Genomic DNA, 17,565 nt, shown 5'->3' on the forward strand with positions numbered 1-17,565 from the left:
TTAATGGCTGGTATGTTGCAGATTAGTGCACCATTTCAGGCCGACTTAGAGGATGACAGAGGATTTGTACAGATTTCGGATTTCTCACCCAGAGCCGGCTGCAGGACCTTGGTGGACGTTTGACGCTGCAAAACACACACACACACACACACACACACACACAGGCGTGCACACGTTGGCAGCATATGTGGAAAAATAAGCTTTACTTGAAATGGTTTCATTTTGAAAATATTGCTAGCTCATCACAGTTAGCATTGCTCATCTAATAATATCTAATGATAACCTTTTAACATTTTTGCATTTCATCATGTTACATCCATAAAAGTCTGTGTTTTGTAGAGCCTTCATTTGCTCGATTAAAACAAAGTAGCACATATTTTTGAAAAAAACCAAAGTGTGTTTGTATTCACCCTCACTCAAGACGGTACTTTGCAAAACTACTTCTATTGTGTCTCTGCCAGATTAGCATATCTAGATACTATTCAGAATAACTAAAGAGCAGACATGTTCAATGCAAAGGATCGTTTAAGACTTGGAGCATATTCTCATTGGAATTTAGGTCTAGACTTTAATTAGGCCGCTTCTAACAAGTGAAAATGCATTGATCCAGGAGTCGGCAACCTTTTCAATTCAAAGAGACACTTTTACCCTTCCTAACTATGAGAAACATTTGTCTAAAAAGATAGATTCTGTAAATGTGATGTTTTGATTTTTAAAGCTAGTGCAATTAGACTACTTTTTACTTGTTTTCAGATTTTAGGGGGGGGGAATATTGTGATCTAACTTGTGTAAAGGAAAGCATGATGCTGCCATCACCATCCCCGTGCATGGTGTTCAGGTTGATGTGCAGTTTTTGCATAATTTTTCTCATGCAACCAACGATTGCGACAACATGACCAAGTGTATATTCTCCAAATTGTACGGCTAAAATCTGTTGCAAAGATATCCAAAATGAAAATCAAAGCATGCTAAAAAGAGGAATCCTTGCTCTGTATATATAAACCCACGCCACATTTTCCAACTGTTACTTTGCAAAAAAATGTTAAAAATCTGTCTTTCCATTTCAAAGTTATGGATTAAACTCTCCGTCACCTAAAATCGCAACAAAATACACTGAGGTTTGACCAAATGACTCCTTTTTCCAAGCCGCTGCTTGCGTAATGTTGCCCTCTGAATGACACGTTGTCTGCATGCAACTACGTGACTCCAGCTCCTTGCTGTGCTCTTTATTTACTTCGACCCCGCGTGTCTGACCATCAGCCATTAACCCACACCTGTCTGCCACTGATGGACTTGTATCGTGTCTTTCACCAGGTATGGGACACTAATGTCTTAAAGGAGCCACTAAAGCTGGGGACCACGACAATCCAAGATTCTACCTTTTGAACAATTTTATTTTTTTTTCCCCCCCCTAAGAACCAAATAACGACCAGATCCCTACGAGGAGTGACGCCACACTGTACTGAAAACACCTCCTGCATTTTTGCCAAGTGTAGTACTTTTTGCACAATGGGTTAGGTTCTGAAAATAACAGAAGAGGGGGGGGGAAAAAGAAAAAGAAAAACGCTGTGAAATTTGGACATTTTTAGACCTGAATGAGTTCCCAATCAGCATTTTAGATTTTTAGATTCCTCCACTTTTTAAGTTCCTCCCCGTTCCAAATAAGACGAGTGAAACCAGATCTCTCCCTCTTACAGCTTACTTTCCATCTCTCCTTAATTTTTTCTGTTTTTTTTTTTTTTCTTTTTTAATTTATATTTAAAGAGACGGCTTCACACATCGCTATTTTATACTCAGCAGCCACCAGTTCAGGATAGAAATGTAAGCACTTCTAGATTTTAGCGGATTTCACTTGTATTAATTATGTCTTAACAATAGCAGAGGAAAGGTCTGAGTAATATAAGTTAGCACATGTGACGTTTTGAGTATCATTGTATCATGTATAACATCTCTACGCTCCTAGAAGGTATTTTTTGCTTTTTTTTTTTTTTTTTTTAATTTACGATGGAAAACTTCACCAACAGACGGTTAATTGTGAAGGTGAAAGGATTACTGAATATTCAGAAGGCCATTATGACTTATTATTATCCTTTATGTCATTTTAATTTAAGTTTTAATGTGGTTTATCGTATCTGGCTGTTATGTATTTTTTTTTTCTTAAAAGCTTTTGTTGATCACTTTGTACAGCACTGCGAAAAGTGTTTGCCTCCTTACTGATTTCTCCTGATTTTTATTATTATTGTCCCACTTAAATTCCTCACATCAAACACAAATTGTAAGTAAAGGTACAAAATGAATTTTCCAAGCAGTGATATCATTTTTATTTGTATTTTTTAATTTGGGGTAAATAACCTTATCCAAACCCAAATTGTCCCTATGCAAAAATGTAATTTCCCCCTTTTTATGTCCTTATTTATTTAAGTGCGACAAAGAGAGTAAAAAAAAAAAAAAAATGGAGCAAGTCTCTAAGGGGGGACATCCGTTACCGCAGTGCTGTGAAAAAAAATAACGATAAAAAAAAAAAAATCTTCCTACATTCCTGTTTGAAAAGCTCGTGGTGCCTTCGCTGCTTTGAAGCTGTGCTATGTACGGAAACTGTGCAAAGAAGACCAAGTTTTGTATTCTGCCTTTTACAGTAATCTCTTCCACGCCTCTTCTGCTCGAGCAATGTAACGAGTTAGCAGTTTAAGGATATTTACCACTATGTAGAACCTCTCGCCTTCCGACCGCAACAGAAGATGAAAGAATCTCAACAAAGATTCTGTGATTCTTTTTTTTTTTTTTTTTACTTTTCTCTCTGACATGTTATGTAGCTCATATCGTCGGCGCGGCACAAGCTTTGATTAGTACATGATCGGTTTGTCGGGGCATTAAATTGATTAACGTTACTGCTCAACAGTCTGACAATCACATTCCTGTGGCTCCTCTAAAAAAGCAGGGGGCTTGACCAAAATATTTTATAAAGAGTGAATTAATGTGACATTTATTTTTTTTTGTAATACAGTGGTTTTATTGTGCTGTATTTTTTTTTGTTACAATCGTGTCCTTTTTTTGATGTTTTTTATGCTTTTCTTTTTCAATTTTTTACCAGGCACTTGTTTGTGTAGCACCAAGCCTATGCAACACACACATCTGTACTTGTATCTTATTCTGTATCTCGGTGTCATAAACGTGGATGGATGTTTGTAACATTGTACCATGGACTGACTCAACTGCAACAATAAAGACATTGAGGTATTCCAGTTATAGTCTCTTTTCATGTCTTCCATTAAGTATTCAAGCTTCTCTTTTGTTCATAGTCGCTATTTTTCCCTTTGGTTTACCTGTAAGCTGTTTTTACAATGTAAATACCAAGACCATGGATGAAATGGATTGAAAAGCCAGGATTCCTTTCCAGTCAGAAAAAAGTCTGGAATTTTCTTTGTCTTTTCCACATATGGACAAACGGAATACAACATTTTCCATTTCTTAAATTTTCTTCTCCCTCTCTTCTTTCCTCCTGCCCTCTTTTTGCCATTTAACCTTACCTAGTTCCTTTATGTTGCATCTTGTCCTTCCTGACATTTTTCAAATTTTTATGTTCAGTTCTTCCTCTTTGTTCTTCCCTTCCTTGAGTTTTCTTTCCTTTATTTCCTTCTTCCTTTCTTTGGTCCCATCTTCTGTCTTTTGATGTTCCTTTTTCCGTGGTGACCTACTTCCTTTTTTTCCCATCCAGCCACTCATGTAAAACCTCTATTTCTTTTCCTAATTCTTTGCGTGTTTCCTTTTCTTCTTTGTGCTCTATACGCCCTACATTGTTTCCTTTATATATCTAGCCTCCCTTCCATCCATGTTTACTTCCTACCTTTGAGTCTCTGTTTCCATGTTTATAAAGTACGAATTAAATAAAGTTGTAATATCTGTTTTTTCTGGAAGCCTGTTTCTGTGATGGAGGGATATCTTCCTTTAAGCAGATAGTATCTCATTTTAAGGCACCATTTTATCATTTTCACAGTCATCTTAAAATTACATCAGAACAGTCGATATTTGTGTCATTTGAAGAATGTATCAATATCCATGATAAAATAAGGTATTTAAAATGATTAAGTTTTAAATATGACAACGCTTATTATAATTTGAGAAGTAATTTTGAACTATGCAATTTGAACAAATTTTTTAATGTTTGACGTGCATTTATGTACCAAAATGGTTCTTTAGTAGCAGCTACTTGGTTAGCCAGCTAGCTAGCTAGCTAGCTTACTCAACATAAAGGTAAATTCATTATTTTATTTATTTATTTATTGCATCATGAACTTCATTATACACTATTAAAACAAGATTAATGCAAGTGGAATTTGTAATTGTCATATTCTGCTAGCTTGTTGTTGAAACTGAAATCCTTTGCTAGCTAGCCTAGATTTTTTTTCCCCGTGGTTTTCACACGGTGTCAGAATGTTTGTCATTGTTTAAAAAATACGATATATATTTTTTACTTTTTAATTAAATTTATCAAATTCTATATTTGTATAGCACACATTCACAATCGCAACATCTCGGTTAAGACGAGTCGGATTCCAAAGATCCTCTGTCCATTCTATCTGTATTATCTATATCATCTCTTCTGTCTTATTTTGCTACAACTCTCCACCCTCCCTTTCTCCTCCTTTTGCCCCCCCCCAGCATGTGAAGGCTGTATTTAGGTCCAGGTGCGTCTCATCTGACTTTTGTCTCCAACAATAGAAGGGACCGTCCCAACCAGTCATTGCAGAGACATGCGGTCACGAGACCCCCGGGGCTGTATTAAGTTGTGCCGTTTGGTTGGAAGAGAGGATGACTGAGTTTGTATTTGGCTGGATGTAGAAGAGGAAGAACAACACTTGCCCTTAAATCCCATCGCTTCTTCAGGGGACGCATAGCGTAAGAGGTAAGAGTGGCCTTGACCTCGGGGACAACTAAATGAACATGACCGTAAAAGAGAACTAAAAGACGGCTCTCGGCGTGGTTTTAAACACGAAAGACATTGGTGTAATATCTGATATTAGCGTGACGTACCAAGTGATTTCACACGCAGTATTAAAAAGCCAGAAATGGAGATATAACTAGTGGCCTAAGTTGGCTCTAGTGGGGATTTTCTTCCTGCTTTTTATTCCGAGTGCTGCATATGCGGGTGAAGAAGGTGCTAAGCTCGCCCCTGAGGCCGCTGTGTTGGTGGCATGCTTTGCAGGCTTTGACTTAATGCTCCTTAATGCTGAAAGCAGCACCGGCAACATTCCTGCCGCCGTCGGACGGTGTGCTGTTCCACAGTTTCAGCCAAACGCCAACTGACCGCGTTCATTAAACCAAACGCGCATTCAGTACCCAGGGCCTCCGGGGCTTCCGTCCGTTCCACTCTGAACGGCATCTTCTGGTTTTTATCCGTATCCCATGCTTTTCCCCACTTCCTCGACCTTTGACTTCCCCCGCTCTAACCTCTACTGGCCCCTATCAAATACCACAGTATTTGACTTTGAGAACCTAAAGTCGCAAGAAGAAAAACCCAATTAGATTCAAATGTGCATTCAAACTTTTACAGTGTTGGAAGGAATCTGGCTCGTTTCAAAGTCAAAATCAGCTTCTCCTCAGTTCTGTTGTTGTAAAAATGTCCCCTCTCTCCCCATTACTGGCAGCTGGCTGTCAAACCTGCAGCAACATAAATAGCCCGCTGAATGTTTGGACCCGGCCCACTGATTTACTGGAGCACAGACGAGGTGAGCCATTGTCTGGAGGAGCTGCTCCGCACCTGTTCAAGAGCTCGTCCTATTATTCTTAAAAATAGACCCTCGCTCTCCCCTTCGCTCCTTCAGCCATTCTGACATTGGATTTTATGATCGTGTGATTTATAAGCCTGTGGAAAAAAAAAAAATTGGAAAAAAAATCTCTGAAGGAAGTGTTGTGTGCAATCAAATCTTGACATCTAATCCAATGACGGGGCGCGCTGATGCAGTCTGCTCCTGTTCACCTTGATCTCCAGCAGCCAGAGGTCACTGCTATGCTTGGATCAATGTCTGAAGCGCCTCTGCTAAAAAGGAACATGGAGGCTGTATATAAAACGGAGCGGTTAGAGGTGGGACAAGGTGGGAGTCGTAAAAAGCACATTGATTTCTAAAGTTCATTTCCTTTTACCTTTCAGGACTTTGCGACCTCTGGTCATTGTTAAATCTTGGTCCGTATTCACAATTGGACACGAATTATGACCGACTTGATTTGTTTATGCAGTCAAGTCGGTCGCTTTACTGACTATTTAACCAGTCTGACAATGCTAGGGGAAAAAAGCAAAAAATGTTTTGTGAGAAATTGTTTATTCAATAGCAGGAAACTGTTCACCTTTTCCTGTATAATCAATAGAGTGAATTTTTACTCATTTTGTCACTTTTAAAGCCTGAAAATGTATTGTTTTGCTAAATTGTGATGCGGGGGAGGAGGGATGCATCCATGTTTTCCAAATCTACGGAAGCCCACTCCCCAAAAACTTGTATCTCATTATTAAGGCTTTCTCATCATTATAAGACACAAATTGTGTTTTTCATCAGAGTTGTGGAAATGGGTTTCATTTAGCATGTGCTCCTCTTTACTGTGGTGCATCCAAATAAAAAACCAGCACGACCAATTCATTTAAAAAAAGATCGATATTAGTAAATAGTAAAGATATTAGTAAATTTATTAGTTGAAACATCTTCACCTACATACAAATCTAGCATTCCAGGCTGGTTGGAGTTGAGGGATCCTGTAAGGTGCTCCGAAAAACATTACGCTGCATGAATATGGAGGCAACAAAATAAAATTACTATTGTCAACTTTTATTGCTCTTGAGCTATTTTGTAAATAAGAGAAAAACTTTCATCTCTACTTGTCACGATTCAATAATAATAAATATGCACTTTCTGTTCGATCTGATGACGGGAAATCTGAAAACTGGGCGCATCTCTTTCCAACAAGCTGCTTCAAAGCTGCTGTCTCTGCTACCTGATCAACCAGTGTGAGGATTAAAAAAAAACCCAAAAACAAGCGCATCACGTCTTCAGATGCGTCGGTGGGTCATTAAAAAATTCATGCGTTCCCTGCAGTTTGAGCGCCACTCAGGCCTCCGTCGGCTGCCTGCAGCCTTGATCAGCGCCAAGAGGAAATGACTGCGGATTAGGCTTGGAGCTGTTTAACACCCTGGGCCTCAGCCTGCAGAATCATTTCTCCCTCCACTACTGTTCCAACTTCACAGCCCTACCGCCAAGATATTTTCTCTCTCTCTCTCTCTTTTTTTTTTTTTTTGTTGTTGTTTTTGTTGTTTGCACAAATGATAAAAGGCTCCGAACGCTGGGGAAGAAAGGAGCCATCTGTCGAGGGCTTGTTGTAACATTAGAGTGATTAAAAACAGGGAGCCAGGTAAATAATCGCAGCAGGGAAACATCTGAGAAATGAGTTTGTTGTTGTAACTAATCAGATTCGTGGAAAACTTAAGCCGTCTAAAAAGATGTGATGAATGTGAGCAGTTTCTATGAGCACAAGGTGTTCGCACATCCTTAAAAAGTCTTGAATCAATGTATCTAAAATGATGGCCTTGAAATGTCTTAAATTCAATCAAAAACTTGCAAGTTGGCCTTAATTAATCAGTGATTTAATTTTGTTGTGACGGGACTATTTCATCTTGTATTCTCTTTTCTCATGGGACGTTTTCTGTCAGGCAAACATCTGTGACTCGGGGTGGTTGAGGCTACCGCTAACTAGCTGCTAACTACCCTTGCTAGCTAGCTACGTATCTTTTTGCGTTTTTATCATCAGTTTTCTGGACGGACGTTCTGTACCACCGGCTCACCTCTCTTGTTAACCCGTACGATGCTACGTTTAATCTGCGCAGCAACATCTTGGCTCTACTACAACATGAAATATGCAAATTCTTTGGTACATTTTTGTCGTCTTAAAAAAAAAAAGTTTTTAAATTTGAGTTGGTGAAACCTGAAGAAACCCTGTAATATGATTGTTTTTCTTCAGTTTGATTAAAGAAACTATCAGCTAAAATGTCAGAGGAAGCAGTGGAGGACGTCGTCGAGGAAGAAGTTGTGGAGGAAGAAGTAATTGAAGAAGTTCTAGTGGAGGAGGTGGGGTAAGTAAAATCCACTTCTAAAGCTTTTTATCACAATAAAAACAAAACAATCAGATACTCTGATCATTTCAAATCTTTGCCTAATTTCTTTTCAGGGAGGAAGGTAAGTGACGACTTCTGAAGATGCTCCTTTTTGTTAAAAAAAGAAAAACTCGTCACTTCTAGCCTCCATTCTTAGACGCGGCTGACCTGATTATGTCAGCTGAGGTGGAAGACGAAGCCACGGGAAGGCGAAGGCTTCACGTGTGCAGCCTCTTTGTTGGAGTTACATGCCTGCTGTCAGCGAGGAAAAGCAGACAGCAGGATTCGGAATGCTAACACCTCGCTTGTCAAGCGCAGTGATGGCTGCATGCTTTTAAAGTGTGGAAAATTAACAACTAATTTTAGGCTTTTTTTTTTTCTTCTTCTTCTTTTGACACATCTTTCCAAACAAATGTGCGTGTACTTTTTCCGAGTCCATCCTGCCGCTACACGTCAGCATAGAGCTGCTTTACCGTCTGAGGCTACAAGTATCTATTGGGGCGCGTTACAGACGGTGATCTAAGCTCATCCCTCTGTGTTTGTACCTTTGCTCACGATAAATGTCCAGCACTGCGGGGGGTTTGTGTGTGTGTGTGTGTGTGTGTGTGTGTGTGTGTGTGTGTGTGTGTGTGTGTGTGTGTGTGTGTGTGTGTGTGTGTGTGTGTGTGTGTGTGTGTGTGTGTGTGTGTGTGTGTGTGTGTGTGTGTGTGGTGTGTGTGTGTGTGTGTGTTTATGCATCCCAAGAGACGGTGATGTGACCAGATTCCTGCTGGGAGCTGTTTGCCGAGTCCCATTGATCCACTAATCCATATTTGGTTCACTCAGTCATAAAGGCTCAAAGAAAAGAGAAAAAACAGGCTTTTTTTTTTGTCTGTGAACACAGCCTTTTTATTCTGCTCTGTGCTTACCCCCTCGGGTCGTATAATCTCAGCAAAGTGTGTTTGCATGTGTGTGCGGGTGTTGCTGCAAGTCTTTTGTCATGTCTGCAATAACAGAGCTTGACTGTTTTTTTTTCTTTCTGTTTTTATTCTTGTCTTCAGAAGAAGCTCCACCTGGAGTAGAAGGTAATTTTCGTCTTTTAAATACTTTATGGTTTCGCCTCTCGTTTGTACAAACCGTAATAACATTTACGACGACGACCGCTTAATTTGATATTATAACGGCCTAATGTATGGCACTCTGCCGTTTGCAAATAACGCACACAGAGCTGACTGAGTGAAATCTGTGAAAAGCGGCCTCCACCTGCAGATTACTGTAAATGATGTTGTCTTTTCATAGCTGCTCATTCGTTTTAGTCCCATTAGCCGTTTTGAGTCCAGTCATCAGTAATCACTGCTTTGTTTGGCTGCTCAGCCGCTGCCTGCAGAGTGAGGATCAGATGAATTTACTCTAAATGAGATATCCATTTGTTCGTGTCGCTGAATCCACTTAAGAGACATTTGCCGTCTATATGCAGGAATAACTTAAAGACCAGGTTCGTTTATTTCCACTTTTCATGACTGGAATCAGAGTAGTTACTATGTAAAATGTAAACTTTTTTATCTAATGTTTGTATTGCTTCTTTTTTTCCGCAGAGCCCCTTGTCTCCACTACTGAAGGTAAAACAAAAAAAAAATCCTCTTTTTACTTATTTTTGTTTTACCATGAACTCCACACAGAGCCAGCCAAAATTATAAGACCTCCACACCACAGGGGGCCCCCAAGAGCACTCATCTTGTGAATTTCTACACAAATAATCAAAATGTTTCATTTGTAGTCTATTATAAGAAGAATGAGCTGATTTCTAAAATCACTTTGAGATTTTCTGGATTGCAAAAAAAAAAAAAATCATGTATCAGATGATCAATGTGCCGGTTTTAATCTTAAAAACAACAGGCTGATATCTGAGCTGTTTACAAACAAACCTAGATAAATCCTTCCATCCATTCATGTGCCAATGCCACAAACTGTGGATGGTCAAGCAAAATGTAAATGGGCCCCCAAAACTGAAATATCCTCTGGGGCCCCATAAAACTTTTGGCCGGCCTTTACTACAGATTAAAAGTTTTCTTGCCGGGATACTGGGAGCTTAATCAGTCTAAAAACCTCAAATATTGTTGAAAAAATTTCAACCCACATGTCCTGAAATGTATAATAAGGCATGAAAGAGAAACCAATAAACCAGGTTACATAAAACTAATGTGATCAGAGATTTGTAGAGGCACTGCAAATACATTAACATGTTTATTTGGATGTTCTGTAGTTATTTTAGTTATTCTGACCTTCCTAGACATAGAAATCAAAGATCTGAATGGAGATTTGTTTTCTGCCTTTCACCTTAATTTTTGTGCGTTTGTAAGAAACTTTAAATGAGTTTAGAGAATCTGTGCAGATAACGGTTTATTACTGCAGTATATTTGTGTGCTCCTGCAAAAACAAAGATGCGTTTCCCTGTTATTAAAACCATTTCTCAAGAAAACTGTCCCATTCCATGTTTAATCTTTTGAAAAAATCCACTCTGCTTCCATAATTCCAAAATTATTCTTATTACACCGAGTCAATATTGTGATGTTTAGCCCAATATAAACAATCAAAGTCGTGAAAAAGAAACTGAAACCTTTAAAGTGAGAAAAACATTTATTCATTAACTTTTGTGTTTATTCATTCCGCGCCGGTCAGTCTTTAGTCAGCAGGACCATCTGAAACAATTCATCAACGCTGGTCAGGAACATAAACAAGACAACTTTTAAACATCTGAGAGGACGAAACCCAGTGATGATCTGGGTCTGTTTTCCTGCATCTGGCTTCCTTTATCCTTTATGTGAAACTTGAATTTAATATCTTGTTATACACGCCCGTGTTTTCTTGAATGTAGAAATCACTTTCAAAGCGACCTGAGCCACGTTTATTGATGATGTGTTTTCCATTTCATGCTGTCTCCTCCGATTACGTTCCAAAGAGCCTGCAGAAGAAGGTACTTCTAAATTGTGTTGTGCAAACTTACAATGTTTTTGTTGGGGGTTTTTTTCCTGTTGTGCAGTTTGGACAGAAAGACATTACGAGCTGATTTGTCTGTTATCTCAAATACTAATTTTTCAATCTTCTGTATGTTGTGCTATGGAAGGATTTACTTGTAAATGCAAATAGCTTGTTATTTTCCCCTCTTGGCTTCAGATTTATTCTGATAACACACTTTAATAGAGCTGCCTTTATCCAAAAAAAAAAAAAAAAAAAAAGATAAGACTTTTGTGCCTTGCCTGTATGCCCTGGTGTGACATGGCATACAGAATGAGTTCAGGCTTTCCATTTCACCCTGACATGCAAGAAAGGTTTTCACTTCGGAATATATAAAGTAAATATCAGAGCTCGGTAATGTGGGGTTTGGAAGTAATAAAAGGAAATCCATTTATATTCTGCCTGTTGATGCTCTAACATTTCCCTCTGTCCTTTCTTGTTAGAGGCTCCGGCTGCGGATGAAGGTGTGTTTACAATATTATAAACTCTCAAAAACACGCCGTCAAATGAACTCCACTCTGAATGGTGGATGTTCTGGGATTTACTGTTTAACTTTATGGGTGGAAGATATATTTGCTATTAAGGATCACTGACAGTGTTTTATGTATGAGATTTTAACAGTTGAGTAGATCAATCAGAACTTATAATAATGTCACGTAGGTGATTTTTACCTAAACGAAAAAAAATATGGCTTTACATATAAACTCCTCAGATGTGGACGTTTTATACTTTATATTTTCTAGTAAAGAGTGCAAAAGTATTTGTACCGATTTTTACTTGAAGAGAAATAACTCTTGGAGACCAGTTCTGTGTATAGTCAAATAATTCTATAAATATAAGCAGAATATTTGGTTCAGATTGGTTAACTTTGCAAATTATTTTACTTTCCCACATTTCAGTACAAAAACCTGCGACATACTTGTTTGCATAGCGGTGGTAGTGTCATGAATTGGGGCCACGATGGGCTACATGTTATCATTGTAATTAGACTGTAATTTTAAAAAAAATGCAGAAACTGAAGAAAATGTCATAGAAATATTTCTAGTCATTGATGATTTCACCCTTTTGCTTTTTGACGCTCTTCTTTCCTTGTTCTTTCCTTTAGAGCATCCAGCTGCAGATGAAGGTATGAAGTACGACCAGTGAATTCCTCATTACATGACTGCAAATTCACGCTGTTAAAAAAACACAAATTAATTAATTAAAAAGTGCTGAATACACTGCTGCACTTTATTAAATTAATTGAACATCATACATTAAGCGCCGGATTGAGTTTTGGTAACAAAACTCAGTCATGATCGCTGAGCAGCATTTTACATGAAAGAAAAGGAAAAATGATGCATTAGAACTAGACAAATTAACCATTTTTACCCTTTTATATTATTTATAAACCAATTTATTTTGCATGGTATATGGGCTTTTTATTATCGGCTCTAAATAATGAGTACTGTATATACACGATTAGCATTTTATGCGAATTAAACAGCATTTTAATTTGCAGTAAATCTGTTAAAAAAATATAACAAAACATACTTTTTTCTTTTGTTGTTATAACAGATGAATCCAGGCCCAAACCAAAGTAAGTTTTCACCACCTTTTTACCAGTGTACAAATGATTCTTATTATTCTAACAGACGTGCTCCTTCGCAGGGCGTTCGCTCCTCCCATCGCCGTTCCTAAGATACCAGAGGGGGAAAAAGTTGACTTTGACGTGAGTCAAACTGCTTAAGGTTGGAAAAAAAATAAGCATCTGGTGAATGCTACTGATGTTTAAAGCTACCCAAGTGTCAATGAAGGTGGACGTTTTGAGTGGAGGCCCCATTTGAGTGTGTGTGTGTGCGTGCGTGCGTGTGTGACCTCCTTGTAGGACATCCACAGGAAGCGTCAGGAGAAAGATCTGTCTGAGCTGCAGTCTCTGATCGAGGCCCACTTTATTCAGAGAAAGAAGGACGAGGAGGAGCTCATCGCTCTTGTTAACAGGATTGTAAGTCTTCCATGGAACCATGCACCACTGCCAAAGTGATGTACCACCCAGCAAACAATTACGTTTTGTTTGTACCCACGCGTGTGTGTGTGGGCGCGGACGATTAGGAGAAGCGTCGTGCTGAGAGGGCTGAACAGCAGAGGATCCGCACCGAGCAGGAGAAAGAGAGGCAGAATCGTTTGGTTGTGAGTACCTTTTGAAGCTGCGGTTAAAGTGATTGTTGTAAACAGGAGAGGAATCTCAAATTGGTCCAAAGTTACTCATGGAAAGTTCTGGATGGCACCAAAGAAAAACTAGAGTTTCACACCAGCTTTAATCTGCAGGAGAAAATTAATTGTTGTTAGAGACGAGTAAAACAAAATTCCTCTTTCACTTGTATTACAAAATAAATAAAATAAAAGCTGTGTGTTTTTCCTGTATCATAAATTGTCAATGAAATATATAGATGTTTGTGGTTGCAGCATAAAATGGGGGGGAAAAGTTCAAGCTCAAAAAGCATGAACATATTTGTGGGAAACATTAAATTCCTTCATGTTTTCTCAAACTGAACAATGTTGGTGTTTTATGTGTGAAATGCTACTGTCTCTTTAAGACTAGCTTGCTCTTGTCAAACATGCCACAGCGCAGGTGATTCTTATTATGTGGTCAAGGATTTAACACATTGAGAGAAGGAAAACTGACAAAAAAAAAAAAAAATATATATATATATATATATATGTATGTCAGATTTCTTACAAAAAACAAAAACGTCATGTTATTGTTGCTTAGTTTTTTGGTTTGTCGTGGGCTTTTTTAGATGAAAAACGGGTTTGGAGTGCTTCTGTAAAGATGGTGGATTTTTGCATTATTTGCTTGACAGGAAGAAAAAGAGAGGAAGGAACAAGAGGAGGCTCGTAAGAAGCAAGACGAGGACGCCAAGAAGAAAAAGGCCTTGACTAACATGACTCAACAATATGGTGGCCAGCAAAGGGTCGGTCACAGTTCAGCATTTTTTTTTTTAATCTAATAATTAAAAAAAACCCATCAAAAACAACATCCTGCACCTTTTTTTGATTTTGCAGCCAGATGGAAGGAAGGGAGCAAAGAAGCAAACGGAGAGGGAAAAGAAGAGAAAGATCCTGGCAGAGCGGAGGAAGCCGCTCACCATTGACCATCTGAACGAGGACAAGCTGAAGTGAGTCCGAGGCAGGACATCGGTTCATTAATCAAAAGCCATCTGTCGTGTGAGTTTGTAGCAGGTTTTGGTTTTCAGCCGCTGATTTTTCTGCCTGATGTTTAAAAGGGAGAAGGCCGGTGAGCTGTGGCAGTGGCTGATGATGCTGGAAGCCGAGAAGTTCGACTACACCGAGACGCTCAAGAGACAGAAATATGACGTGAGTACTGACAAACTAAAGTAAATAACACATTATTTATTTATAAATAATCGGTGCACAATTAGCTAGCATCAGAGAAGTAGATGTGTTTGAATAAACCAAGTTATTATTGGTCAGTACAGCAAAGATTAAGCAATTACATACAGAGGAATATATATTTTCCATCTGTGGGGCCTTTATTGTCCCACAGATGGAAATACAGGTAATATTTCATATTTTTATATAAGCAACTTTTGGTTTTGACATTATCTGGAAATTGTTAGCTCTCCTGCTGTTGTGACAAAATCAGCATATATTACAAATTTTTCCAGTAATTCACATTACGCTTTTCCTTTATGTTGTTAACATCTTTCCATCAAATTTACTTAACTCTAGTTTAAACACTAGACTTTCTGAGCCAAAGTAAATACTCTTTTTTTATGATTAATAAGCTTGTCTGTGTTCCAACCATGAAATTTGCATTAGTGATAATTATGCTAACGGTATTAAACTCGATGAGCGTCTTTTTGAGACATCTGCTCGAAAATCACCAAAATGAACTGAATACATCATGGGAACTGCAAGGTTCCTGTGTGAATGGTTCTGGTTATAATTACGGTAACACTTCTGAGAATACACCAGAGGTCTAAAACACAATATTTAATATTTAAGTTACTGAGTATTGGAATCAGGTCTTGAAATGGTTGTGAAAAGGTCATTTAGATAAGTGGAGTGGATATGCAATGTTAGCATGAGCATAATTAGCTAAATATTGATCTTGGTGAGGAGCACAAAAGTATAATTTCTTTTTTTTTTGTTGGCCAAGCGGTGTATTTAATGGAAATTCCTATTTTCCAAATACATACGCTAACAATATCAGCATTGCTGACTCTATCGTAGATCTTTAAAGATATCCTTTATGGAAATATTCTAGTTGCCATTTAACAAGTCACTTGCTTTTTGTGTTTTTTGTTTACCTTTTTACATCTTGAAGGCATGCTGTCGCTCTCGTTCGCGTTGAGCTGAAATCATTTTGTCAGACGGGGCTTCATTCATTCCTCAGCTGAAGCTGCATTTTGACAGCCAGTGATGATAAACGTTTCATTTCTGAGATCGCGTTGCCTTTTCCTCTCTGATTTTTCTTGATGATCGAGTTCAGTCAGGAATTATTTAGACGTCCATCAGTGAAACAAACAGCGTCTCAGTTCTTCTTCAGCACCACCAGATTCCCTCTGGCATTCAGTGTGACTTTAACTAGTCCGTTTGTCCTCCACAACAGATCAACTTGCTCCTGAATCGGGTTCAGGCCACCCAGAGGTAAGCAGTAGCCGTCTGTAAACTCATACACTCGTCTCTTGGAAAAAACTAATTCTACGGGAGCATTTTTTTTTTTTGTAGACTTAAAACTTTAAAAAATAAAAAAAGTTAGGGTTCTCTGTGTGGAACAGTCATTGTCTGCCATGTAGCAGAGCTGCTAAATGCAAGATTTACATCAGTAAAATAGAGCCAGTCTGCATGGACTAGACCGCATTATATCACGAAGAAACATTGTTTTTTTTCATGCTGGAATGAATTAAGATTTAAAATGCTAAATTTGAATCATTGATTATGGGGGGAAGTTGTTCCAAACTAACAAACTAACCCTAGAATCTGTAACGTTTGCCTTTATTCATTTTTATCCACGTGTTTGACAACTAAATTACCTAACGTTTTGTTTTTCTTTCATGTAATGTGAATTAATCCCTGAGTGTCCAACGCTAACTGTGATGCTAATTTGTATAAATGTGCTAACATTTCTGTCTAACTTGCAGCGCCAAAGGAAGAGGCAAGGCCAAAGGCAGGGTGAGATAGACGGCCCCAACCAGACAAGACGCCTGAGCAGGAGTTTGCGTCGCAGCAAAACACAAGTTGACAGAAATAAACCTACATTTCTGGGTTTTAGAGCACCAGTGTGTTTTGTTGTATTTCTTGAAAATCCTGAAAAAACCTAGGATTTTAATTTCACCAACTGAATATATGTCAAAGTTCCGGTAAATGTTTTTATTTTTTCAGTGTGGGATAGTTGCTGCAATAAAATATTAATTTCAGGGTTTTTACCGTGAATTATCCAAGAATGCTAGTAAAGGTCTGATGAAGCAGGTGAGATTTTACTCAAAATAAAGCAAGTATACAATGTGCTTTATTACATATTACATACATATGTATGTATGTAATGTGTCACATATATACACATGTATATATGTGTATATATCTGACACATAACATATATAGTTATGTGTCAGATATATACATGTATACTGTATGTATGACATATGTATATAACGTATACATATATATATATATGTGTGTGTGTGTGTGTGTTATGTGTCATTTGATGTCATACTAGTTATGTATCATTTGACATATTATGTCAGTTATGTTATTTTACCTAGTTTTACCTACTTTATGGCATCAAATGACATAGTTACGCGTCATTCGACATTGTTTTTGACATCATACCGAAACGTATAAACGTCATAGTATTGATATTGAGGTGAAATGACATGATTTACAATTATATTCTGTGGTCTTAGAAAATGTGGCAAAATGGCACAGTATAGCATGGTGTCAAAATTTAGGTAAGAAAGACGTCAAAAATAATGCAGACACTGAAACTGTTTATTGACATATTATGTCAGTTTATCTAGTTTATGGCATCATAAATTTTATATTTATGTGTCATTTGACATGTCAGTTATGTCGTCATATGAAATTATGCGTCATTTGACATCATAGTATGACGTTTTATGATGGTAGGTTTTCTCTATGACTTCTTAATCGGACGTGTCATGGCAACTTTTGTTCACCTCTATATGTTGAAAACATTCTGCCATTCTGACTTTGAGCTGAAACCATTTTGTCAGACGGCGCTTCATTCCTGAGCTGTAGTGGCATTTTGACAGCCAGTGATGATAAACATTTCATTTCTGAGATCATGTTGCTTTTTCCTTTCTGGTTTTTCTTGATGTTCAAGCTCAGTCAAGAATTATTTAGACATCCATCAGTACAACAAATAACACTCGACTACTGAAAAAGCTAATTGTGCTAGTACATCAGTGCAG

General features: G+C 38.1%; 2 protein-coding genes across 11 annotated transcripts in view; both read left to right on the forward strand.

The window, feature by feature from the left end:
• Positions 1-3,242, forward strand: part of cald1a (caldesmon 1a) — a 133,529-nt gene extending 130,287 nt beyond the window's left edge. For all 9 annotated transcript variants that reach the window (XR_532757.3, XR_532756.3, XM_017302820.2 and 6 more), the window contains one exon: positions 1,315-3,242. Coding sequence is in view for 7 of the 9 variants with exons in the window: in XM_017302820.2 (XP_017158309.1) it covers positions 1,315-1,328 (14 nt within the window). In the remaining 2 variants the exon portion in view is untranslated. The remainder of the gene's footprint in view (positions 1-1,314) is intronic.
• Positions 3,243-7,841: 4,599 nt separating this feature from the next.
• Positions 7,842-16,410, forward strand: tnnt2e (troponin T2e, cardiac). 2 transcript variants are annotated; one of them, XM_008401066.1, is made up of 17 exons: positions 7,842-7,911; positions 8,002-8,113; positions 8,209-8,216; positions 9,175-9,198; positions 9,709-9,732; positions 11,073-11,087; positions 11,572-11,592; positions 12,234-12,254; positions 12,686-12,707; positions 12,779-12,839; positions 12,996-13,112; positions 13,220-13,297; positions 13,972-14,082; positions 14,174-14,286; positions 14,395-14,485; positions 15,744-15,781; positions 16,276-16,410. In XM_008401066.1, the coding sequence occupies exons 2-17, from the start codon at positions 8,028-8,030 to the stop codon at positions 16,313-16,315; spliced, it is 870 nt and encodes a 289-aa protein (XP_008399288.1). In that variant the 5' UTR covers positions 7,842-7,911; positions 8,002-8,027; the 3' UTR covers positions 16,316-16,410. The 2 variants fall into 2 exon arrangements, with proteins under 2 accessions (XP_008399288.1, XP_008399291.2); XM_008401069.3 differs by lacking the exons at positions 7,842-7,911; positions 8,002-8,113; positions 8,209-8,216; positions 11,073-11,087 and having other exon boundaries at positions 9,099-9,198.
• The last annotated feature ends 1,155 nt before the right edge of the window (positions 16,411-17,565 follow it).

This window comes from Poecilia reticulata, chromosome 23 (genome assembly GCF_904066995.2).
Source record: "Poecilia reticulata chromosome 23, P_reticulata-male-v2, whole genome shotgun sequence".
Classification (NCBI taxonomy): domain Eukaryota; kingdom Metazoa; phylum Chordata; class Actinopteri; order Cyprinodontiformes; family Poeciliidae; genus Poecilia; species Poecilia reticulata.

Coding starts and splice junctions, on each gene's coding strand:
- tnnt2e (XM_008401066.1), top strand. CDS start 8,028: ATGTCAGAGGAAGCAGTGGAGGACGTCGTCGAGGAAGAAGTTGTGGAG. Junction 12,840..12,995: donor GGGAAAAAGTTGACTTTGAC/GTGAGTCAAACT, acceptor ACCTCCTTGTAG/GACATCCACAGGAAGCGTCA. Junction 14,083..14,173: donor AATATGGTGGCCAGCAAAGG/GTCGGTCACAGT, acceptor TTGATTTTGCAG/CCAGATGGAAGGAAGGGAGC.